General features: G+C 39.1%; 1 protein-coding gene and 1 non-coding gene across 13 annotated transcripts in view; both read left to right on the forward strand.

The window, feature by feature from the left end:
- Window positions 1-392: 392 nt before the first annotated feature.
- The window catches only part of UBE3D (ubiquitin protein ligase E3D), an 81,722-nt gene continuing 56,008 nt past the window's right edge, over window positions 393-26,106 (forward strand). For 9 of the 12 annotated variants that reach the window (XR_011095220.1, XM_068678089.1, XM_068678093.1 and 6 more), the window contains exons 1-8: window positions 394-550; window positions 793-992; window positions 2,394-2,484; window positions 7,618-7,849; window positions 14,271-14,340; window positions 16,883-16,952; window positions 17,782-17,890; window positions 21,028-21,197. Coding sequence is in view for 11 of the 12 variants with exons in the window: in XM_068678089.1 (XP_068534190.1) it covers window positions 489-550; window positions 793-992; window positions 2,394-2,484; window positions 7,618-7,849; window positions 14,271-14,340; window positions 16,883-16,952; window positions 17,782-17,890; window positions 21,028-21,197 (1,004 nt within the window). In the remaining variant the exon portion in view is untranslated. Of the gene's footprint in view, window positions 551-792; window positions 993-2,393; window positions 2,485-7,617; window positions 7,850-14,270; window positions 14,341-16,882; window positions 16,953-17,781; window positions 17,891-21,027; window positions 21,198-26,106 lie in introns of all 12 variants that reach the window. The other 3 variants (XM_068678083.1, XM_068678084.1, XM_068678086.1) reach the window with 1 other exon arrangement.
- Window positions 12,004-12,093, forward strand: TRNAY-GUA (transfer RNA tyrosine (anticodon GUA)). The gene is given in 2 exon segments: window positions 12,004-12,040; window positions 12,058-12,093. It is a non-coding gene; the product is annotated as a tRNA-Tyr (tRNA).

Genomic DNA, 26,106 nt, shown 5'->3' on the forward strand with positions numbered 1-26,106 from the left:
ATGAAATTTGTGTATTATTAAAAATGTTTGGCTGAGACAGTTTAGCTGACGGTTGCCTGCCCTATTTTCCCCACAGGATCTAAACTCACACCATCTACTTCCTTGAGGCTCTCCTAAGAAATCTGCTTGGTTTTGCCACCTCCAAGGGTCTGTATTACTTCAAAGCAATCGTGTCTTAGATAACAAGTCGCTACGAAACTAACCAAAGGCAAACCTGCCTTTCTGCATGAGGTGTTTCCAAACACGTGCGACCACAAAAAGCTTCAGGGCTTCCCAGAAGAGGCTAACAGCGTTGTAAAGGACCCTTTGACCCCAGCCAAGAACCAAGCAACCTAGAACCCCTCCCAGCTTCTGGCTGGACCAGAGGGCAGCCGGGGAGAGCCCCTGTGTGGGGAGAAGCCCTGGGAGCGGCTCGGGCTGCGGGCTGCGGGCTGCAGGCGGCGCTGTGTGTGGCTGCCGCTCGCTGCAGGCTGCGGGCCGGGCTGGGCATGGCGGGGCCGTTCGTGCTGGAGATCCGGCGGGGGACGGGGAGCGCCTCGCTGCTCGTCCGGTACCTGCGGGCGCTGCCTCCCGGCCCCGCACCGCCGGGGCAGGAGCCGGGGGTGGCGATGGAGGAGGGCTGGGGCGGGCTGGGCTGGGGCGGTGGGGCAAGGCTGAGCCGCCGCGCAAATAAAGGCTTCCTGAGCACCGTGTGTTATGGATTTCTCCTCGTTCTTTACGCTCCTTCCATGGGGAAGCCCCTTTCCAAGCCTCCCCCCCCAGCGCCGTAACTCCCGTGCTTTCCCCCCGCAGCGAGGCCAGCCTGCGGAGCCTGCCGGCCGACATCAGCCTGGCGCCGGCCCGCCTGGAGCTGCGGAGCGCCGGGGCCTGCGGGGCGCTGGAGCTGCCGCCAGGGCTCAGCCTGGCCCCGGCCTCCTGCCGCGGCCTGCGGAGCCTCCCCGGCGGGGCCCTGCACCTCCGCCTGCGCCTGCGGGAGGCGCCGGGCGGCGCGGGTAAGGCTGCGGGTGGGGACGGGCTGGGGGCTTCCTACAGGGGTTTGAGGGGGCTGGAGGGTAGCAGTCATTCAGAGCTGGGCTCGGGGAGGTCTGGGGTGCTGCTGTCCTTCGGGCTGTGGGGGGATAAGGCGCTAGCCGGAGTTTGAAGCGTGCCCTAAGTGTGTGTGCAGCTGCTGTTTCTGTAAGGCTCCCTTAGGGGCTCAGTTTCCAACTTAAACAACAGCTCTTGGTCCAGCATCTGATAGCATGCAGCATCTGTTGGTTTTAAAAAGCGAAGCCACAAAAAGTGGCTTGATGAAAGGGGAGCTGTTGCCGAATAACTCCTCAGGAGTTTGAGAGCATCATTCAATTCCCTCCCCAGTGCCTTCCTGCATCACTTCAAACTTTTTTCCCCCACTACTTCAAACATTCCCCCCCCCCCCCAAAAAAAAATAAAATTCCCCTTTCCTATTTCACATTTAAGCTAAAAATGCAATAACACAATTCATCCAAGCTATAACACAACATTTGTCACTGACCACTTAATTATAGAGACTAACCTTGGTTAGCCTTTAAAATTTTAAATTAGTATGCAAAACTGGCCGTCTCTTATGAACTTCTGGGATGTTTTTAACTACCTTTCCCTTGTGGTTACAACCTGCTTCTTAAATACTGAGCACCTGTGCTGGGAATGTACTTTAACTCCTTGATTTCAGAAAGTGGGCAATGCAAAGCCTGTATATACATGGAGCCAGGCTTATAGTTTGTTTTTTCTTCCACCTAATGTTTTTTGATTTTCTCTGAAGGCTTTTATATGTATATGTATATATTAATTTGGAAAAGCTGTCTGAGCTGTCTTCTGTGAAACTGTTTTCTGTCTGCTGGCCTGCAGAGGGTATTGCTTGCTCACTGTTCATTGGGTAGTACAGCAGTGGCTGTGTATCTTACCTGGCTGAAAACCTAAGACTACTGCTTTTTTCCTTTTTTTTTTTTTTTTTTTTAACCCCCCAACTATTTTTTGTTATGTACTGGGATGTACCATCGTGTTACAGAGATGCTTGCTAGCAGAACTCTGATTACAAAAGAGTAGGATTGAGTTTTAATTTACACAATTATACAAATTCTTTGCGATGATACCTGTATCTCAGCTCCTCCAGCTGAGAGGGTATGGACCATTAAAATAATTATTTACATATTGCTGCCCCTATTTAACAATATGGGGCATGAGGTAGAGGTGGCAAGTTTTTCCTAAATCTCATCGCTTCTACAGGTTAAAAGAATAAGGTTGTATTTAGAATGTCAACATTTTGCTTATTTAGATTGTTCTCTTGTTTAATTTGAGGTATTTGGAAGGATTTTTATGTATGAGTGAAAATTTTACGCAGCCTTGAAGATTAATGCATCCTCTCTTATTTGTAGAACTTGTTTATAATTTGAGGGAAAGCCTGAAACCCCAGAAGAATTGCATCTTTTACTGCCAGTCCTGTGGTGATGTCATAGTAAAAGAACGGTGAGTACTGCAGTGTCTTGTATTTATAGCAACAGATGCCATACAGATTGGTATTCGTGTTATTTGGTGTAGTTAGAGAGTTAAAAGACAGCTATTTTGAAATTGATAGATGAGAACACTTTTGAAGCACTATTACAGACAACTAAAATCAAAATTACCTGAAACAGTTTTTCACCATTTGTTCATTTACTTCTTGCTTCATTCTGGCTGGAAGGTAGGAATAGCTTACCTAGAGCATTGGCCCTGACAGGTGGGAAGTCTGGATTCTTTTCTTAGTTGTCTGCTGTGCCTCAAGTGAGACATTTTCTTTTGTGGCTGGACTTCCCTATGCATAAGAAAAAAAAAAAAAGGTATAACATTTTGAGCTGAAAACATTGCAGTTAAAATGTTGAACACATATTAGTTTTCATTGATTTAACAACATTCATAGTCTTAATAGCTGGCATCTCTGCAGTGTTGAAGGGAGTAAAACTGAAAATTTTAACCTCAACTTCTGTCTTCCTCTGCACTTCCAGGGCTCCTTTTCAGTTCTGTTCATTCTCTTACAGATTCTCTTCAGTCAGCGTGCTGTAGTTATAAAGTGCCTGGTCAGAATGGGGTTGCAGTCAGCAGCTCCCTCCTATCTGTTAAGTTCAGGGATGCTGAATTTGGGGAGTACAGGACCTGTTTCTTAGCTGTATGATTTGGCCTTATCTCTGTTCCTCACAAAGTCTGCAGAGTGAATGAGAATTTTAATAAAAAGCTGCTGCGTTTTCTGGCTCTTGTGATGAACAATTTTGACAGCTGCAGCTGGATGTGTACAAATTGTTGGAGACGCGCTTGCAGCCTTTTATGATCTGTGTCACTCCTAATACTCAGAACGGTGATACAAATGTAAATCTGTAAACTTCTGTTACTTTCCTGTCGTACATATGGATTTGTGGTTGGCGTGAACACAAATGAATGAGGATTTCCTGGCTTTCTCTTAAGAAATGTCTCATTGGAAAGTCTAGCAGTAACTCTCCTTGATACATTTATAGGGTAAAGAAACTTCTTATTTATACTCCGTAACATTTGCTTTCAAAAGATCTTGCACCTTGTATATTTCCATCTCTGAGTGGGCGATTTCCTGACTATCAACACACCAAATGCATACGCATGGCATTTACATACTGTAAATATGGTTCTGTATCCTACAGTGTGACACAGCAGGAATTTTTGAGAATGGAAAAATCAAGGCATGTTAGTGCATTGCTTGTAAACTGTTCCTCCTTGCAGAGGACCTCGGAACCCCCCTTGAATGTTACCACTAAAAAATATTGACTGTGATAAGAGCAGAAGGTTGGAGCTGTCAGTTTGTCCAGCACCTTCCATTCCAGCGCTCCCATGCTTCCAGAATAAAGGCAGTACTTTGAGAAACAAAGTTCATGTGTTGGTCTCTGTGGTCCAAAGACCATGCTAATGGCAGCATGGTCATCTGTCATGTGAGGGGGAACTTACTGAAGTGCAAAAGGAAATTAGGTGTAAATGAAAAAACATACTCTAAAGCTTATTTTTTTACTGTTAGAAACTGCATAGGAAGCCAGTGGAATTTCTGTCATTTTAAAGACTAGATTAAAGGTATACATTTAGAATAGTTTAAATGTCAATCCTTCCTTGAGGCAAGAAAATGGACTAGGTGAGTTCTTTCAGCTCAGTTTTCTGTGATTCTCTCTACATTTTCTGAGATGCACTGGATTCATCTGTTTGCTTCTGTTAATCAGAGGTCAGGATTATGGTCTCTCTCTGCTTCTTCCACATTATTCTCATATTAGAGGATGCGTTGTTTTTTTTTTTTTTTTTTCCATGATTTAAGAGCAGCAAAGAATTTTTGATTTTTATTTTTTTTTCTTTCTCTCCTGCTGTATAGCTCATATATAAAATAATTCTTCAAGGCTTTCTGTCATAGAATCATAGAATGGCTTGGGTTGGAAGGGACCTTACAGACTATCTAATTCCACCCCCCTGCCATGGGCAGGGACACCTCCCACCAGACCAGGTTGCCCAAAGCCCCATTCAGCCTGGTCTTGAACACCTCCAGGGATGGGGCATCCACAGATTTTCTAGGCAACCTGTGCCAGTGCCTCACAGCACGTCTGAGTGAAGAACTTCCTCCTAACCTCTAATGTAAATCTCCCCCATTTAGATTAAAACCATTCTCCTTGTCCTGTCATTACCTGGCTGAACAAAAAGTTGTTCTCCATGTAAAAGTTCTTAGAGGCTGAATGCTGTGAAAAATATTTCTCGTAAGTTAACAGCGAAGAAGTAACTGTTTTCATTAGTTCCAACTCTGAGAATCTTTGTTCATAAGTATTCTGTTGAAAAACTGATTGCAGGGGAATTCATCTAATTACATTCTAATTAATGAATGAAGATGTCTGCTCTTAAAGAAATTCAGTTGGATCTTTTTTCTTTCTCTTCATCTCTGATTGATCAAAAGGGTTATGTGTTTAATTTTGCTTCAATTTTACTTTCAGCTTCTGAATTTTTAATAGACAGGATGATATTACTGACTGCTTGGATATCAGTTAATAACGATGCTAGAGAGTATTTTTTCTAATCTAGTCTTAGAAGGATCTCTTTGGCCAAATCCAAGCCCAACTAAGACTGACATCTGTATGGCAGTTGTCTTAGACTAGTACCTAACTTTTAGTTTTTTTAAATTAAGTTCATTACCTTGGCTTCCTCTGTCTGGAGACAGAGCTATCTCCAGAGGGAGATTCAGCTTGACTTTATTAGATCCTTCCAGAAGAAGAAAGTGTCTCTTGGTTTCCCTCTGACTATATGGCTATCTTAAAGTAGAAACATAGCTGTTATTAAGGGTTAGTTTGGGGAGATGACTCCCTAAGTTAGCCAGGTTTTATCATTATACTTACCAGCCCTAAGAGAGTCAGTACCTAGTAAACTTCAGGCTTCTTTTTTTTTTTTTGTTGTTGTTTTTGTTTTTTCCTGGAAAGCTAATTTCATGCAAGAGTTACATTTTTCCAATGCGGGGACCCAGGTGGTGACCCAGAATATGGCTTCCCACCTAGGAATGGTGAAAGACTAAAATAAACTGGAAATGCTGTGTTTTCTGTGTAACTTAGAGGTAGGAGGAACCTGGTTAGGAACTTCTGGTGGTTGGAGTACCTGCTTTTGTTTGGCAAGAACTCAGGTCTTCACGAAGTTTCAAAGGGATGTACTCTAGCGTTTGAGAGTAAAGAAAGGGTAATGGAAAGAAACTAGACAGTATTGGTTTGCAGCTTAAAGTAATCTTTTTTTTTTTTTTTTTTTTTTTCTGTAACACTTGAAAAAGTATTGCAGAATAATACCAGCTCTTTTTTTTTTTTTTTTTTTTTTTCTTTCACCCTGTGGTAATGTAAAGAACAGTACATGGGAATGAAGACCTTTTTCATTTTGAGTCCAGGCATTGGCACTAACTGCACAGAGCTGGGAAGAATAATCAGTCTATAGACCTAGAGCAGAATAAAGGCTGTACCAGAGCAGAATCATGATATCTCAAACAATAGGTAAGACTACAGAGAGTGGAGGTGGTGATTAGTGCCAGGAGCTGACCTTACTAGTAATGCTAAAGCTGGGCCAGACGAGCAGTTATTCCAACTTTCATCTGCAGATGGGGCAAGCACAGTTTAAAATGAATTGAGGATCCATGAAGAAGGAAGTTTTTATGAAAGGTTTTGCTTTCACCCACGCAAGAATACAAAAGGTGCAATAAACTATGATGGGAAGAACTGGCATCTTTAGAAAAAGATTGTGAGCTGCAAGAAAGAGAGGGTGTCTAGCTAGCTATGGTTTTGTGCTTATTTGCAAAGTAGCAACATGAATGAAGTGGTGTTTGCAAGTTTTTAATTAAGTGTGGAATCAAAAAAACTATATGTAATTATATATATGTTTTGGGCAACAGCAAATGAAATATGGGAACAAAAGGCAAATGTCTGAAGAAACTAACAGCAGAGAGCGCAGCACTGCAGCTACCAGTGCATCTACAAAATTGTTGGAGGAGTGCACGGAGTTAAAAATGTTGTATTTTAGTAAAGAGGCAGGTTTTTTTCCTAGTGCAATAGTTCTCTATAAAATGTAAACTAAAGCAAATTTAAATATGTGGACAGTATCCATCAGTGCTTCTGCACTCTTAATAAAATCTCACGTGGAGGGACCAGACAATGTTTATGAGAACTATAGGCAGGAAAGTACTGACCACTGACTCATAATGACCAAGACTGTATTTATATAGTACATATGAATATATTTATATGTATGTATTTAAATGTATGCATTATGTATTAGTAGTATATACATTTCTATGTATGTATTTATATTTATATATATATTTACATGCATATATTCTAGCTTTCAGAGTGTGTTTTACAGCTTAAAACAGTCGTTCCAAATCTTGGCTTTTAAAATTCTGTGACAATGTGGGTAACCAAAGAAAGTATGTGGAGAAAAACACTGGTAAAGAAAGCAAAGCGTGGTATCACCTGTAGCAGACTCCTTGGTCCATATCTCTAACAAGGAGAAGTTTTGTTTTGTTTTCTGCTGTGACTTCTGAAATTTGAATCTGAATCTAAATTAAGATTGCATTATTTTATTCTTTTTTTCTTTTCTTTTTTTTTAATGAATATGCTCTGTGATATTTTGGTCAGGATTTAGCTTTGTTTTGAAGTCTGATATCTGACTTTAAGGGGCTTCAAAGTACATGCTCCCTTGCTATGACAGCAATTTTTTTATATTTGTTACAAGGAACATTTGATACAAGGAAACTTCATAAGTAGTAATAATAAAAATAATCACAATCTCCATTGTTAACATTTTTTCATGAGCGAGTAGATCTGTTTGATTTCTATCATCTGGGGGGTTATGTGAAGCTCTGCTATATAATCTTTGGAGATTCACCCTTGGGAAATGCTTCATCACAAACTTGGCAGGGAACACTCATCCACTGCTTTCTCAGAATTCATCCAAAGAAAGTACCTTTGACTGAAAGGAGAGTCACACGCTACCTTTTGGAGAAAACACCATGCTTTTTTTCTTTCCTTCTTGTAAAGAGCCCGCGTGTTAGCATCTTATAAAAGAATATAATATATTGAAATATCTTTTCTTCTTCCCTCTCAGGAAATTTCTCAGAGTTCTTCCTCTACCAAGTGAAAACTGGAGTGCTTTAGTTGAAGAGTGGTGTTGTCACCCTAACCCCTTTGCCAAAAGCACTTTGCACCCTCAGCGTGATGACTGTTTTCTTGGAGACACTTTTTTTCTGTTGAATTCAGAAAACGAATCACATGTCCCTGAACCTCCCATATGCTGCTCGGAGACCGGCCATCACGCTTCTCAGAATGGCTCTACCTTGGTAAAGTAGTTTGTTCTAATAATTCTTAAGGGAATGTATTTGGACTTTTTTATTGTAAAATGCCTTTTTGTCACTGGCTCATTTAGCTTACATGTATTATGGGGATGTTTTGAAGGTCATAAAGAGTTGTTGACATTCATCTGCATAGAAGCCAGAAAATATTCTAAGCTATTTTCTAAAGCATGCACCATGTCTTGATGTTGACCTAGATATGCAAGAAAATCTTTTCCTTATAAACTGAATTAAAAAATGTTTAATGATATAGTTCTGAAACCAAGTGTTTCCCCCTCAAAATATCCTGAGTATAGTAAATCAGCATTTATTATGATTGTAACTGTAATAGGTTAGGCATTTGTCAAGGGACAGTGGAACAAATAACAAGGGGGAAACTGGAGAAACACTGCTTTTTTCTCTCAAAATATTACTGGATACATAACCATAATTACGATCAAAAGACTCTTTTTTATTTTTTTAAACTTCAGAAAGACTTGGAAAATCAGAATGTGTTTTGGGTTCAGATGTGGCTTTCATATTCTAAGAATAGAATAAGGAGATTGAGTTTGACTGCTCTGCCTAGTGAAAGAGACCTGCCACCCCAGGCTATAACTGTTGATGATGACTTTTCTAAAGTGTTCTAAAGGAGAAGATTATATCCGTCTGAGCCTCTAGGATTAGGGCTAACATTTGGCTTAGAAACATCAAAATGTGTTGGGGGAAAAAATAATAGGAACGCTGGTGTTTCAATAGTGGGATGAGGAAATAAAATGCAGTGCTTTATTCATCTTGGAAATCTAGCACTTGTATAAAAGTTGGAGCTACAACTTCTTCCACCAGAACAGCACCCATGAGCTTATTTCATCAAAGCTTGCATTTTCATAAAATCTTTTCTGCTAATGTGCAGCTTGTCTGTAATTATGCTGACAAAGATTGGTCCTGCAGATATCATCTTTGTTTTCGCCATACCACGTATTAACCATACCACGTATTAAACCTGGTTGTTGAAATCCTTCAGCAGTTATGGGAACCATTGCTGACTTGACAATGTCTGTGTCTAACAGCTGATGACTTGCTGTGTAGAGATTCCCAACAACAAACTTTTAATCTGCTGAGAGTAACACCGGAGGCCCTGATTCTAGTTCGCTGCTGCTGTTTACCATCATCAGGGATTTGTATTATCCCCAGTTAAATCACCAGGATTCTAGCAGTTCAATTGTTGCTGGTGTGATGCATCCAAGCAAGCCATCTGTTTGGGGAACAGTTCTGTCCTGCTGTCCGTGTCTGCAAGTCTTGCAGCTGTGGCCTCTTTGGTTTCGTGTTCCATTGTTCTTTGAAAAGCAGAGGCTGGGGAGGGGAATGTAAGAACTGATATCCTGAAGGGATACCAGCACGGGAGAAGGAGATTAATCTGGATTAACTCTTGGAGTTATTTGACAATTGAAGTTATTTCTTCTAAGTATTCTTAAGAAGGCAGCTGAGTAGAAGATTCTGAATTTCCAAGAGGACAATGCCTTCTGCCGCAGGTCCCCAAAATTAATTATCTCACATTTTAATAGTGTCAAAAGAGACCAGAGAACAATGGGAACAAAGATGGGAAGAGGCAGGGTGCATGGAATTCATATTGCCGCCCAAAGACAGTGTCTGCCCAACACGCTTTTTAAATTTGAGAGAATTGATTTAAAGGGAAGGCCAAGGAAGGGTTGTTTCTGAGGCAGAAACGTGATGAAAAGGATGTGGGACAAAAATGTTTTTGGGATATGGGACAAAAATGTTTTTGAGATATGGGTCAAACCAGGATAATAGCGGAACATTGGAACGTGGGAGGAGGCCATTTTCTGTCAGAGACACACAATGCTAGTTTAATATGATGGATTTTCACATTTGCTTTCTTAAACTTGTCCTGAAGTTGAGAATTCTTTCCTTGTTTGTGTCAGATCCTTCTTTCCACATCTTTCACACTTGTGCTGAATTCTAATTTCTGTGTTTGCTTATTTCTAGCATCATTCGATTGCCAAGCAAATGAGCAGAACTGTAAGATCAAGCAGAAGCTGGACTAATAAGGAAAAAAAACACTCATACTGAAACAGAAAATTCTTCCATAATATGAGAGTAATAGAAAGTTTCAGGCAAGATAGATTGCTATTGGCATAAATGTTCTCATTTTAGAGAATATTGTTGCAGTCTACCCCAGTACGAAAGTTCTTTTTTAATTGCATTGCAGTTCTTTGGAAAGTGTTTGCAACTGACCAAAATAGCAGGAATATACCAGAGAAGCTTAAACAAACTCTTGCAGCCTCCTGTGGGACCAAGACAGCATCCTTCCATTGCAAACATATTTCTCACATCTATTAGTCTTCCAGTGTAACATAGTTTTTAAATGTCACATGGTTCTGCAGCATCCTAATAGTATCTCTTGGGGAAAATATTTTCCCTGGTGCCATAGGGATCCTTAGGAACAGAAACAGAAAATACTAGGCTGGTGATCCACCTCCATCTGCAGATTGCCAGCAGCTGTAAGTTGTCAAATAGATGTATTGACTTAATTAGTCTGGCTAAAACTGTCACATTTTCTGTTGAAGCATGATACAATGAATTAGTGGTGTTTTATAGGTACGGTACTGCCCAGTTCCCAGCTAGCACCTGTAACTGTAGTCAGAAAAAAACATTGAAGTTGTAGCTTTCAGAGAAGTACTGTATATACACACTGTGCAGTATTTGTATCATCCTCAAATACTGTTTTTTACAAAAAAAGTTTCTTTGTCCTTGCTCTTCCCATTAAGCAAGTAATTTTACTGCATATGTTTGAGGGCAGGAAATGGGATAACTGTATATATATGAACCAGATGTTTTTTCTGATCTCTGTAACAAGGGAAGATGTAGTTCTCTGAAGCTTTCACAGAGGCTGTAGGGCTCTCCCTTGAGCTTTTACTTTGATTCCTGTTTTGTGGGGATGGGAAAGTTGCCATCACGATGTACTCAGTTTGAGAGAGAGAGAGCAGAGAATCAGGACTTTCTGATCACAAGTTCAGATTCTGTGAGCCACTTCTTGTTTTTTATGGAGCTACAGCAGTTCTTCCTGTTCATTTTGGTATTTGCATAGTACAAGTTAGAGAACTCTTGATAGGCATTGCCAGCATCAAATCCTTCATTCCTGATTGAGCTATAGCATGACTCTGAGAAAGATGTCCAGTACTGATTAGTACTTCAAATGATGGAAACTTTATCATTTTCCTTGATAAGCTGTTTCAGTGATTAATCATCGTGACTCTTTGCTGCCTTCTTATTAAATTAAACATACTAAGAATTGCAATTCTGTATCTCTTTTCCTTTCTAATATATATTTATTTTCCGGACAATATTTTTGTAAGAGTTTTCCAAACCGTTTTCCAACTTTTTAGTACTCAGATACATTATGGAAATAATCACATTACTAATTCTGGGTAGTTATATTCTATTATTACCCTTATCAGCAATTCAGTTGCTCATGCATTCAGAAATTATATTTGCCCTTTTTTCTGTACCATCTCATTAATAACCCATGTCTGGTTAGCTACTATTGTCTGATTTATTTTGTTTTTTGCTGTCTTTTGCTATTTTAATGTGTACTGTTAGACTAAGCATAACTTAATGAGCCAGACTGGTGAGTATAAGTCATCTGTCTCCTTTGTATACCTCTCCACTCTCACTAAGGCAGGAAGTTCTGACACCTCTATACACAGTAACGCTGCTCTAATCACAGACCACGTGTCCCCCAAGGCCCCTGAATTGGAATTGATTAAATAATGCATGATGATGCATTATTCAATGTTGACAAGGGTAATTGGACTTGGAAGCCTGTATAGACTGGAAGTCCTTGATCCAGGTTCTGAAGACAACCTGTAATGGACACACCTCAAAACTTGCCTTTGTACGATGAAAAGTGTCCCTAGGACTATTGCATATATTTTATGTAGCTCTTTATTAAACTGTTATTTTTATTTTTATTTTGTGATGTGATAGGTCACAGGGCACCACTTTGTGTTCTGGATGTTAGTCCAACAGAGCTATCTGGCATCACATTTTAAAAATTGAATATTGAAGAGTATGATGGTGGTGGTGAGTAAAATCTGTACTCCCCAGGAAGTGCACATGTATTCACTCAAATCAGCAGGCAGGTCCCTTCGATAGCTCAGCTGGTAGAGCGGAGGACTGTAGAGGTGCTGCCTGCAGGAATCCTTAGGTCGCTGGTTCGATTCCGGCTCGAAGGAGACAGCTCAAATTTTGAGCCAGCAACGTGCTCAGGTTGCCAAGAAGGCCCAACAGCCTCCTGGCTTGTATAAGAAACAGTGTGGCCAAAGGGCTAGGGAAATGATTGTCCCACTGTACTTGGCTCTGGTGAGGCCGCACCTCGAGTACTGTGTTCAGTTTTGGGCCCCTTGCTACAAGAAGGACATGGAGGTGCTTGAGAGAGTCCAGAGGAGGGCAACGAAGCTGGTGAGGGGTCTGAAGAACAAGTCTTACGAGGAGCGGCTGAGGGAGCTGGGCTTGTTCAGCCTGGAGAAAAGGAGGCTCAGGGGCGACCTTATTGCTCTCTACAGATACCTTAAAGGAGGCTGTAGCGAGGTGGGGGTTGGTCTATTCTCCCATGTGCCTGGTGACAGGACGAGGGGGAACGGGCTAAAGTTGTGCCAGGGGAGGTTTAGGTTGGATATTAGGAAGAGCTTCTTTACCGAAAGGGTTGTTAGGCATTGGAACAGGCTGCCCAGGGAGGTGGTGGAGTCACCATCCCTGGAGGTCTTTAAAAGACGTTTAGATGTAGAGCTTAGGGATATGGTTTAGTGGAGGACTTGTTCGTGTTAGGTCAGAGGTTGGACTCGATGATCTTGGATGTCTCTTCCAACTTAGAGGATTCTGTGAATCTATGAGAACTGTGGCTCTCTTTTTCACAGGTCACAGAAAAAGACAAATGCAGAGTTTTTCCCCTAAACTAGTTTAATTTATGCTAAATTTAGATATTTTTGTAGACTTACATTGCTGTATGATTTCTTAAGTTGATAGTGATTTGTCTGGACTTTATCAAGCCTATAAGATTAATAGTTAATTACATATGGGTATGTTTATGCACTATAAAGTTGTTTATACAAAGACCACAAGTTAAAATCTGGTTTGTCTTCTTATTATGTTCCTGGGATTTTAAGTTTCATAAGGGTTTATTAAGTCAGGAACATCATTGTGTTTGCTTGAATGTGTTGCTTCCAGACCAGAGCCATACCGAAATACAGCCAGGTTAATAACCCAACGTAGAACCAGTTCTGGAGTTCCTACTTTCTCTTAAAGTAGGAATTATGCTTGTATCTTTCTACTGATCCTGAATTTAAGTATTAACACTGGAAATAAATAATAGGAATGTTACTAGGTCAGGTCACAGGTTGATGCAGAAATGAAATCTTTTTCAATGGGCAGCAATAGATGTGTAACAGTACGGCATGTATTGAGGGTTGCTTCTGCAGGTGTAGAGAATTGTCTAATGAGGTGTTATTATCCATGATTTTTGTATTTAATAAGCCCTTGATGAACATTGTTCTCAGAGTTTTTGAAGACTTTTTTGAACATATGTATACTTGTAGCATGAAAAATATTTTCCTGTGGTGAGGACTGAGCTATATTGTGCCTTGTCCCTTCTTTTTGTTTGATTCAAACCAGATTATAATTTCATAACATGAGTTAATGACTATCAGATAACTTTTCACTGTTCAGCTTTTCCTCAACGTTTGTGACTTTATACATCTCAGTGATGGCACTCGGTTTTCTGCCTTTCATGCTTTCTCCTATTATGTACATTCAGCCCACATATGGGAACTTCTTACAATTAATTGTTGTCAGTACTTTTTTGACTTGAATTGAAGGAGAGGGATTGTTTGAGAAGTGAATCCATCACACCTTTCTGGAATATCGTATGTTATGTTCTTTAATTCTTTCCTAGTAACTCTGCATACTCTGGGGACCTTTTCTGCTTTTTGCTGAAGTGGGATTCCTATAAACCTGTCCACAGTGACTAGAACTTTTTCCTGAGTGGTGTTAGTCACATTACAGCATAATATTTTGTGTATATATTTAGCAATATTTCTTGTATGCATTATTTTTCCCTTATCAAAGTTGAATTTACTTCATCACTTTGTCACTTGGTATTATGAGATTCTCCTGTTATCTATTAAAGGCTGTGCTGTGTGATCAGTAATATTGCCAGATTTTAAAATTAATGTGAAACTTGCAAGCATGTAGAAGGCTGTAATAGTCAATGCACATCTTTGTATACGTAAATTAAAAGATAACAAACTAAAGTACAATGTAAACTATATACTCTGGAGAGTATGTTAAAGTTCCTTTTTCATTCCTTTTTCAGAATAACTGAGCAACATTTAAATGACATTTCTTTATCCTACAGAAATCAAAAGAAAATACCAGAGTATTTTGTAAGCGCTGCAAGACCATGCTGGGAGAAACAATATCATCAGGTATGGCATGTACAGACTAAACTGGACTTGACTGCTTCAGCCAATGAGCACTGGAGGTTAAAAGCATTGGAGAAAAACAGTTTAACAGAAAAATGCAGGGCTGATTCCTGTGTGTTTGTGTTATTCTCTTCTGGAATAGATGAGATTGCTTTCACTGTTAGACCTTGAAAATGATTTACCATGGAGTTTTTCCTTATCCTAGTTTCTCTGGCATATTAGTTGCAAAGCTTTGGAAGACAGGAAGAAAGATTCCAGTTTATTAGGAATCCCAGTAATAAAGGAGACCTCAAAAGTTACAGGTTGTTTATTTTGCTATCATTCCCACTGAATAATGGGAAGGTTAATTCAGAACTTGTTCAGCAAAGAACTAGAAGCTAAAGATATCATTGCTAACAGCCAGTCTGGTTTCATGGAAAGGAAATCTTATCAAAGAAACATGTAATATTTCTCATCAACTAATGATGAAATTATGAGATTATTGGTTTAAAAGCTGTCACTATATTGAGTTATTAGGGCTTACCTGAAGTAGTCTAAAGATAAGTCTCTGATGGTTTTTAAAATGCAGTTATTAACAGCAGAGAAGCAATGATAAGGCTGTTACTAGCAGGGTTCTTTCTTTCATTCTCCCTCTGCTCTACTGCAACAGTGTGAGTCCAGCTCAGTTCATAGAATATAAAAACTAAAGAAAATGCAAAGCCTGTTTCAGAAATAAGTCAGGAGGGAGACAGAAGACAGTTACAGAAGGTTCTGATTATCCTGTACAGAGATCTAAAAAGTACAGGCTTTAAGAAAACCACTTGTAAGGTAATGTGTTGAAAACCCCTCAAAGCAAACTGTAATACTGCAAAAACAGGGGCTAGAAAAGAGCTTTACGGATTGTCGTGAATAAATATCTTCACCTAAGCCTTTAGCAACCAGCAGTTGATGTGATTGCAGGAAATGGGAAAAGGCAAATAGCGTGTAGACGTGCAAATGAATTGTCCTGGACTTCGTGCATTGCTGAAGTTAGATAGCTTGTCAGTTGTTTCGAACATGTTTCATCGGTAGTGTAGGAAATTTACAGAGAGTTCAAAGAACAGGCACAAATTAATCAGAGATGTATAGCGAAATCTGGACAGAAGCATTTCTATGAGAAGAGTCTAGAGAGCAGGTTTGACTGTCATGCTTTGGTGCTTTCTTATAAGCAAAGATATCAGTGCCTTGCAGATCAAACTGGATTGAGATGGTGTAGCTGTGGAAGCCAGACCTGGCTTTGCCCAGATCACCCAACTAGGCTTTTTTTTTTTTTTTTTTTTTTTTTGGGAATTCCTACCTTCTACCTCTGCAAGCAAACATCTCCTCAATTTCCAAAGCCCATTCAGCAACAGAACCAATTCCTTGCTCAAGAGAATAGCTGGAGAGCTAGTATGACCGGCCTGGCTTCTTTTTCTCCTGTCTCTTAGATCTAGGCACAGCATGGAGCAGACTAGTATTAAGCTTTGAGGTAACATATAATTTCCTAACAGTGAGGATAATTAAAAAAGTATAATACTTATCTGGACAAGGGGTGGGACTGCCAAGCCTTTGGAATCTGTGTAATAGGATTAAGTGTCTTTCTGAAAAGCTTGCTTTCATCCGGTTTTAATGGTGTGTGCAGACAGAGGTCAAATGGGTCAATCCCCTTTACCCTTAAAATTTATGGAATTGATGAATCCTTTTTTGATGTTCACATGTTAAGGCTTAGTGGAATGAATTTATTATTCTGCATACTTGACCTGTTCTGCTTGCTCTCTGGTTAGGCGGTGTTTTAGCTTAGACCCAGAGCTTCAGTGTGATAATCTTTGACCCGACTTTATTGATGAAGATTAAATTCTGAACTAAATTCTAAACCTCTTCCATTTAGTACTAAAAGGATGTCGTAGTGGAGCTTTTGGGGAATACTTGCATTGAAATTTGTAATGTATGGTTTGTATATTAGTGTTAAGTTAGTGCAATTTTGGGGAAGAGGTTCTATTCTGCTCTTTGAGCAAAGAAGAAAATTATTCCCTTGTGTGTGCTGTGTGTTATTAAAACTGTCTCTTGTGATTCACTGCAGCATTACTGAGCAGCAGAGGGTACTAAAATACTTATGTAAGCTATGCTGATCTCAGTACTTTAGGAAAGTTCTTTCAATTCATCTTTCAGGTTTGGCTTCGTAGCAGTGCATACTGGGCAAGAGTTAATTGGCACCAGCAAGCATTAATACATAAAACATTTCAGTCCAAGTGCTTTGGCTGTTGCTTACTTTGTTTCAAGTTGATTATTCCTAGTGTTAAACAGGGATCAATATGAATGACGAATTGCTGATCATGTAATTAGCTCAGAGCAGTTTTCTTTTGGTGTAATGTATGTTTTCTGTTCGTGGTTGCTTCTCCTCCCACATACCAAAGCAGGAATTTGATCACCTGCTGAACCTCTTAATTGAATGCTGAACGAAAAATTATAGTATAGTGATACAGTGATTTACAGCTTAATTTTAAAAAGTTTGTTTTTCTGTTGTACTTAAACGTGTTTGTCACTTCAGATACTATTAAATACTATGTCACAGAGGTGATTGTACAACCATCGGAGGAAAGTTTCAGCACAATACCAAGGTAAAAAAAAATCAGATAACTTGCTCAGCTTTACATTTTGGAAAGGGTGCTAGAAATGTAGGAAAATTCAGTTAATTCACTAATTAAGTATAATAAAGAAGTGCTATCAAGTTTTACATATTCGCAGACTTAAGCATTTGAAAGATACTGCAGCCTGTATTCACTCATATAATTTTTTTTCTGTTTGCATGTTTATAACATCAAGAGAGATTGTACACAGTTTGTTGCAGTGTCCCTCTATTCTGACAAAAATCCAAAATAAATAGTTCAAAAAACCAAGCATTTTAAGTTTTCATGGCATGTGGTGACAAATTATGGAAATGGAAGGCTACATGACATAAAGTAAAACTTGCAGTATTTAATTGTGGGGTTTTTGAATTTTCAAGTAATTCAGTTTGAAGTTAAGACTAAGATGGTACAGAATTTGATCTAGCTGTCTTCTATTATGCATTAGTCACGGGTCTTTTGTGAATTATATTCAAAATATGTGCATTGTTCTGAACTTTGCTGTGTTTGCATGTGTAAGATATAATAGGGAAAAGCTTTTACTCAGCATTTGACATTTGTTGTCAGTCAAAGTAAAGGATTTGGAGCAATTTAGTCTGCTGATCTGTTTAAAAAAAATCTATTAAAAGATTGTGTTGCAGGAAATAAGTGCTCTGGTTGGGGGAGAGACAAAGATAAAGAAGCTACATTTCTCTATAAAAAGTGATTACGGGATGTGGTGGAATTTACAATATGGAGTTTCTCATATACTTGCACTGCATTGGTATGAATGACAATGTAGTTGTTATTAAAACAAATAATATGTGCTCTAATTCTTAAACAGGTCTCAGTTTGTACAGAGCATGGTTGCTCAGTGTCTTATGGAATTGTCATCTGCTAAAAGCACATTTAGATTCACTATAAAAGGGGATGATGGAAAGATCTATATTCTGGTAAGTTTTTTATCTTAAAATTAATGTATGAATCTCAGCTCATAAAACACGTTATTTATGCTGTTCATGATTGTATGTGTGAAGAAGAATTAATTCAATTTCTTGTGTTGAAGTAGTTCTGGACAGTTCAGTTCATGTAAGAAGCTTTCCCTTTTTTTTTTTTTTAAATGTAAACAAATGTACATGCAGAAACTTTCTGATGTGTAGAGTAGTGAAAATACTGCAGATGAACCACAAACAGCACAGTGTTGTGGTTTAACTCTGGCAGGCAGCTATGCTCTATCCAGCAGCTTGCTCACTCTATCCTCTAGTTGCATGGGGGAGAGAAATCAGAAAGCTATCGGTGAGAAAACTCGTTGGTTGAGATAAAGGCAGTTTGGAGGTAAAGCAAAAGCTGTGTTCACAAGCAAGGCAAAATAGGGAATCCGTTTGATACTTCCCAGTGGCTGGCAGATGTTCAGCCACTTCAGGAAAGCAGGGTTCATCACGCGTAATTTTTTCTTGTGAAAACAAATGCCATCACTCCACCACAAGTGCTCCACCACTCCTCCTTTCCCCCAGCTTTTGCTGCTGAGCAGGACACCACCAGGTGTGGGCCATCCTTTTGGCCAGCCTGGGCCCCCTGCCCTGGCTGTGTCTCCTCCTAGCTCCTGGTGCACCCCCAGCCTCCTCGCTGGCAGGGCAGCACGGGGAGCAGGAAAGTCTTTGGCTCTGTGCAAGCACTGCTCTGCAGCAATTAAAACATTGGTTTGTTATCAGCATTATTCTCATCCTAAATCCAAAACACAGCAGCATGACAGGTACTCTGTCCCAGCCAAAAATCAGGACACACAGAAATAGCGATGTTTTCTACTCAGAAAAATATAAAAAGCTTTAATTTTGACTTTGTAGTATATATCTCATTTTTCTTGCTCCAGTGTTTCTTATCTGTAATCACTACAAGTTCATCAAATTTTCTAGCATCTTTCACAAATACTTTCTTAGGTCAGCAAGAACTACTAATGTAGTCAGTACATTACATTGCAAAGTGAAGAGCAAAAAATAATAGCCAATTATATGTGATGTTCTAATGCTGTTAAACTTGGTTAAGGTTTATATTTAGCTAATAACAGATAATTCCTCAAACTTCTAAGATGGATGGGAATTTGAGTCTGGAATTACTTTAGTACTTGGTATATCCAGAGATGTTTTCTTTTAACCACGTATAGGCACAAAATGAAAAATGTTGTGGTAAAGTTTGGAGTAGCTAAATACTAACTCCTGTTTTTCAGTAATGAATCAAAGTTTGTTTTTTGGAGTCAAATTCAGCAGTGAGAGGGAAAGGAATGGGAAGATAATCCAAGAATATAAATATGACAAAATGGAAAGACCTGTCTGTCAGACACAGATTCATGGACCATGTCTTAGAGGGCCTGAGCAGAAAAGTTTGTATTTGCCAAGTCTGGAGAAGAGGTCATTGAAACAATCAAGATGTGAGATAACGAGTACCTAAATTACTAATAAAGGTCTGTTAGACTGCAGTTGAGACAAGGACATACTCTGAACAAGCGTTAGAATGCTACTGTCAAAAATTACATATCAACACTTGTGATATGTGAAGTACTTTCAGGATGACTTCATACATACAAAATCGGATGGCTTGGATACAGTTAAATGGATTAATTGCTTTCTCTAAAGCAAGCTACAGAAAAACTTTGACAGCTATAACTACATTGTTCCCTAGACTAGTTTTAAGGACAGTCACCTTCTGAAAAGCATCCCAGGAGGCTCCTTCAAAGGAAGCTGTTAACAATTTCAAAATTAAGGAACTTAGTTTAATTAAAGCTAAGTGAGGTGGTGGTACTGACCCATGTGTATAGGACATGTCTGTTTCATCAACATTTTTTCCAACACATCTTCAACACTCAGCTTAAAGCACCGTGTGTAATGGCCCTAGCTAGTGAGGAACATTTTGCAGTTCAGGCTGTGAATGTGTTCTGTGAATTACCAGAACAAAATCAAAACAGCCACTCACTAAGCTAAGTGCAGTTGCTTGTCATCGTTCGGGTGCATATACTCAAGTGGTTATCCCTTCCAAAACATCTTTATCTCTACATCTCTTTCCTTGTTCACTGAGCTTTCACTGTGCTGTGCTGAGCCTTGGGCTCTGATAAACTGTGACATGTATGACATGTACTGCGTGTCCTGTTAACAGTGGCTTTCTCCCTTCATGGGGGATGTCATATGTCTGTTACCTTGCATCAGGCAACTTGTTTTACTTGAAGTTGATTCGATCATGAGAAACAAAAGATGATGGTCTAGTGAGCAGTACTGCGTAAAATCTGTTTCCTGTGATAAATATTTCACACACAAGCATTTTGTACTGGCTCAGGACTTGTAAAAATTAATTTCCATTGGTAACTCAGATCACTTCACTACTCTGGGCTATCAATAAAGGAGAAGCCTGACTTTTTTTGTACAGTGCTTAGCGTCAAAGCCCTGAATCTAGCTTGGAACACTAATACACAATCACACAAATGTTAGATGAAATCCATGAAGTGATGCAAATAGTTCAGTTTTCTCAAAATTCTCCCCAGTAAATTCTCCATGAACTGCTGTGAGCAACTACTGATGAAGAACACCACTCCCCTGACCATATTTCATTAAATTTTATTTTACAGATGAGGCTCTGTTACAGCCTTCTGTACATCCCAGCGTTACTTTTAGGCCACATTAATTGCTATCTTTTTCTTTGCATGTCTTAGCCCTACCTGGTTATAACTATATGTTTTCTAAAAATCCTTACTTGTTGGCACTTGCAGTGGGCAGCCTTTCAATTTCCTGTCTTAAGCACTCAGTCATTCAACACCATATGCTCTACTAATTCCTTAAAATAAATAAATAAATCTTATTAGTGACTGTGATGTATCAGGCGTCGGTTTTATTAACTCCTGTTTTTCTTCTCCAGTGGCTGAGCAGACTGTGATAAGTAATAGTGAAAGTAAAATGTCAGCATGTTTGTTAATGCTTTCTTAGGAACTGTCAGAATGTGGCTTTCATATCAGCTGTTCATGGCACATCAGAGTTAGGATGACATCAATTTCAATTTCTTCCTTTACTCTGATCCTAAGTAAAATAAATTATTTCTTCATTTACAGATATGGCTTTTAAATTCTGACACATTGCTGGTGGAGTCTTTAGGAAGTTCCTCCTCCCACAATGTTTTTACGCTGTTTGGAGATACTTTCCTGCCTAACTCTGGAGCAGTGGGGACCTGGAATGCTGTCAAAGTTCTTTACCAGCCATGCGTTAAGAGCAGGAATAAAGAGTAAGTATAGCCTTTTCTGGCCTCAGGTCCTAATCTTTGTTTCGTTTTGCTTTTTAGGTGAGCAATATTTCTTTGAAGTTCTTTGGACAATCCATTAATCACACAGGTGTACATACCTTCTGAACTCATACATTTATTTATTTTTTGAAACAAAATGCCAGAGAAATAACAGATTTAACCAAAGAGAATCTGGTGGTTAAATTTTGGTGCAAAAATTTTAACACAGACAAAAGAGTTATGTTGTACTTGCAGGCATATTGATAACTTGGGAGATGACACAAATAGAAGTTGTTTCCCTTACACAGAGGAGTAACGTGCTTTTTTATTTATTCATTTTTCCCCATATTAACTCATGGTGTACTTAGAGCTTGGTCTATTGACAAAATATTTGCAAACCTGCTCCATTCTTAATATTTCTCCTGCTTAAACTCTTCAATTCATGTTAACTTTTTTTCTTGCTTTCTTATAAGTAAGCATAAGACCATCAGGTTCCCTGTTCATAATGTCATCTTTTTGTGGTAACTGCTCCAGTTAAGTATTTTAAAAGGCAGAAGAAATCTGCAGATGTCCATACAAGTTTATGTACAAGTTGTTATGAACTATGCTAATTCATCCTTTTACCTAAGATCATGTGCAGGAGCAGGAACCCTCTTGTTTAGTGCGTTAGCCCATTTTGCACCATGGGTAGTAGCCCACATCACTTTATGAAGGACAAAATTTGGGCAGTTTTCAGTCGTATAACCAGTGCATGTAGGTTTAAAATAATTAAATAAATTAAAAGGATTTATTTTGTTGGTTTCGGTCTACTTCAGTGTTGCAATTGCCTGTAGCTTTTAGATCACAGAATAATAGGATGGTTGAGGTCAGCAGGGACTTCTGCAGGTCATCTGGTCCAGCCCTGTGCTCAAGCAGAAACCACAGAGCATGTTGCCTAGAGCAGATGAGTAGGTAACTACTTCAAGTTTCCTCTGTGGAAAACAGTTCTTCTTTCCAAGATAGTTTTCTCAGCTTACACTGACTGCCTAGGGAAGTTGGACTTTACTTTTAGTGTAACTGTCTAAGGTTAAAAGTTACTGGGAATGAAGAAAATATGGCTTTTGAATCTGAACATGGTAAAAAAGTGTATCTAAATTAAATAGTGTGATTAAAACTGCTGTTTTATTTCCTGTAATGTTAACTCAAAAGGATGTATTTAACTGTCACGTTAGATGTGGGTATGCAGCTGAACGGCACTGGTTCATATGAGTTAGCAGCAATATATTTTCATTTGCACAGTATTGATTTTAGTGTCTGCAGGCTTAATTAAATATTTTTTGTCTGATATGTTGCCGTTGTGGTACTGATATGTTGTGTAGAAGTAAACTGAAGCATAAACCTAAGTAAATATTTAAAATACATGGTGGATGTGGATTTTTATGTGACTCAAATATATTAGGGGCTTAGGTGGACCAATTATTAAAAAAAAAAAAAAAAAAAGCCCTGTACCTGCTCACAGTTGAAAATGAGGGAAGGGTTAGTTTTATTTTATTTTATTTTAATTTTTTATTTTTTTTTTCTGTGAGTTGATCACAGCTCCCAGTTCTGCTCTTACAGAAATAAAGGATTTGGGCAAAAGAGCAAAAATATTCAAACTCTCTTTTCTTTCTTTTGTTTGTTTGTTTTAAAACTGATATGATGTGCATTTCTAGTTTCCTCTAATTCTCTAGGAAAACTCTTTCATATGAATGTTGTGGGGAGAGGAGAGCTGGTTGTTCTTGTTTGATATTGGTTGATATGACTTTGTACTTTTTCCTTCTGAGGTGCAGAAACCACAGTTACTGTTGCTTTAGTATTGTTTTCCCAATCTTATTTTTCTAGTAGAGCACAATGAAAAGGACATAAGTGCTTGAATCTGATTCCACTAACTCATTTATCAGTTGACTTGGAGTGGTGCCTGTATGTGCAATGAGGCTGAGGTCTTTCTGTATCAAACAGCAGTGTAAAAACATCAGAGGAAAAAAATGCCAAGAAACAGTGCAACCTACTTAATGCAGTGTGTTTGTGTTTAGTTCTCAAGCATTATTTCAAGAATTCTGAACAAAACATCTGATTTCTTGAATAGTGCAAGTTTCACAGGTGTTTGAGACACCACATTCCAATAATACTACTTCATTTGCTTGTTTCTGCATACACACATGCCTTTGAAATACTGCCAAGGTTTTGGAGCCTATAGTCTGCTCTAAGGGACTACAACATCGTTCTGAGCTTTGTGTTGTCTGTGAACGAGAGAAGCATCTCTAGGATAGTGTCTGAGATACAGAATCGAACAGGACCAGGGACACCTGTGGAGCCTTGGGAGTTAATTATTAAGAGCTTTGCTCCAGGTACTTCTTTCCAACCAGCTCGGTATGTTAGATTGTGTCACTTGAGGACATTCAGCAGCTCAAAAGGCACTGTGAAGTTAAGACATGGTTAGGTATATCCAGACACGCTATTTATAGTGTGGCTCTTGGCATTTCTCCTCACAGAGCCCTATTCCACTGATCTTTGAGGGTTGCCTTTGAAGTGCTGTATTGATGCAGCCTTTGCATCTTACTTCAGCTATTAAACAGCTCTAGAAACACATGTGTCCTGTGTGTGATAGCATGAGTCTGGGGTAGATCTGCCTGCAGTTAGGCTCACGGCAGTTACGGGATCTTTATGAGCAGTCCTGCAGCAAATTAGTTGGAACTATATGCAGAGGACTAGTGTGCTGTCATTCCTTGGTGAAGGATGCCCCATGCATTTTCAGCTCTGTTCTTACTGTGATATTTATTGGCGCCTGCCACTCTCTCTCAGCAAGGCTCCTTTTCTCCACCTACAAATCTGCTGTGCAGACAGGAGAGGTCTTCCTTTCAAGTAACAGGTTCTCGGCAAATAACATGTTATACAAACAACCTTGACTGCTGGGAGTGATAATGTTAAATACTGCTGAAGCGCGAGTGTTGTAAAAATGCATGAAGAAAATTGAAAATAAGGTCACACAGCAATTTGACTGGGAGTTCATCTCAGAAAATATTTGGGAAGGTACAGGTAATCATACTTCTCCCTACACAGTAGTGTGCTAGGCAAAGCTTTGTTTGTCAAAAAATATTGATAGCTTTTATTTCTCATACGCATCTAGAGACTCTCTCAACGGTTTACAGCTTTTGCAGAAGCCTCCTCCTAGGTAAGAATTTGCTGCTTATCGTTTGAGATAATGAAAGCTGAAAAGCAACTTCCAGAAATTGTTCATGTGTTTTTTATTAGTTGTAAAGGGATAGATTAAGGTAGGAAAAAAAATGAGTTTGTGGCTCAAAACATTTTTTTTTTTTTGGAGTGTGAGTGCTTTTATTAGAGTTCTATGATTACATCAGTGTCCATGTACAGTGAGAGGTTTATGAAGCTCAGTTACTGATGGATTGCAGAACGTCAAGTTGTCCCAAGAACGGCTCATTCTGTATATGATTCTACAGTAATTCACCTCTCATAAAAGTATCAAGCTGTCCTAAAATTGTCTGAAATTTCTTTAATGCTATAGTATATCACTGATTCTTGTATGTCTGCAATAGAATGCCTTTTCCTAGTATTTCAGTATCTCTTGCTTGTAGAAAATACGCAGTGAGCACACAGACCGAGACTTGACTGACTGAGGAGTGACCAATTTTCCACTGTTCTGTGGTTTCCTTACAGTGAGTTTTGTAGTTTAAGAAGCTTGTTGTGCTATCTCTGGAATGATTAAATGAGTGGGTGTGACTGTAAATGGACTGTAAAGGATCTGTTTTATTTCAGATAATCTTTTCTTTTTTTTTCCTGTCCCTTCATGGATTCTTTAGTGGTATCAAGAGAACTGACACCACAGATGGGCTGGCTGAAAGAGCTGAGCAGAGCAGGCAGGAAAAGCTTTTTGAAAGACGCAGTCTGATGCCAGTCAAGGGATTTGGGGCAGGCAGGCAAGAAAAATACTCCTCTGAGTTTGGGAGAGACATGGGGGAGCTATATAGCCCACTGAACTGCATTATTATTATTTTTCTTTAGCTAGAGATTACTCTTGAAAAGAACTGTTCTTCAATACTGGTAACATCCTTTCCAACCTCTAGAAAAAGATGTATGCAACTTAGTAAGTATAGCTTTCAGGAGAAACACCCAGACTGGTGTTTGTTGAAACTAGACCTGCCATGTACAACAGCCTTTTATGGTTGTTACTGAAGAACTTTATTCTTGTTCCTAAACACGCATATATCTTCCCAGCTCTCTGGAGCTGTCATATTTTTGGTATCTAATCTTTCCAATTATAAATAGTCTTAGAAGTACTAACCGAATTAGAGAAAAAAATGTTAGAATGAGAACTTTGCCTACCAAAGGAGGTCTCTATTTTGGCTCAGATTTTGCTCATGTTGTCATTCCAGTTGGGCTTGTTGCTTATGGTGTTTGAAATTTAGCACTGAAGTCAAAGGAGATAGGGCTCTGACTTTTTCAAATAATAAAAATTGCAGTCCTAATCCAGATAATCTTTTTTTTTTTTTGCCTTGTGTAGCATAAAAAATGCTTCTCTGTCTACGCGTCTTGAAAGGTACTGCTGTTGTACTGTGCATTAGAAGTGTTAAATACCATACACACAGTAACTGGTAATGTGCAACTAAGAAATTGAATGCAAGTACAACTGCTGATTTATTTCTTGGCTTCCAATTTTTTAGAGAAAAAGATAAATATGCTGTCAAGATTTCCTATCACATTTAATGTGCTTTTGAAATCAGGATTTGTCATTCTGTAATATGGTAAAGCAAAAATGCAATTCAGTCTTATGTATCATCTTCCTTACTCTTCGTATTTATTAGTGAAACACTGATTAGTAAAGCACAACTTTGGTGGCTCCCATGTCTCTGTCATTCGCGTTACAGTTGCTCAGATC

The sequence above is a fragment of the Anas acuta genome, chromosome 3, assembly GCF_963932015.1.
Source record: "Anas acuta chromosome 3, bAnaAcu1.1, whole genome shotgun sequence".
NCBI lineage: Eukaryota > Metazoa > Chordata > Aves > Anseriformes > Anatidae > Anas > Anas acuta.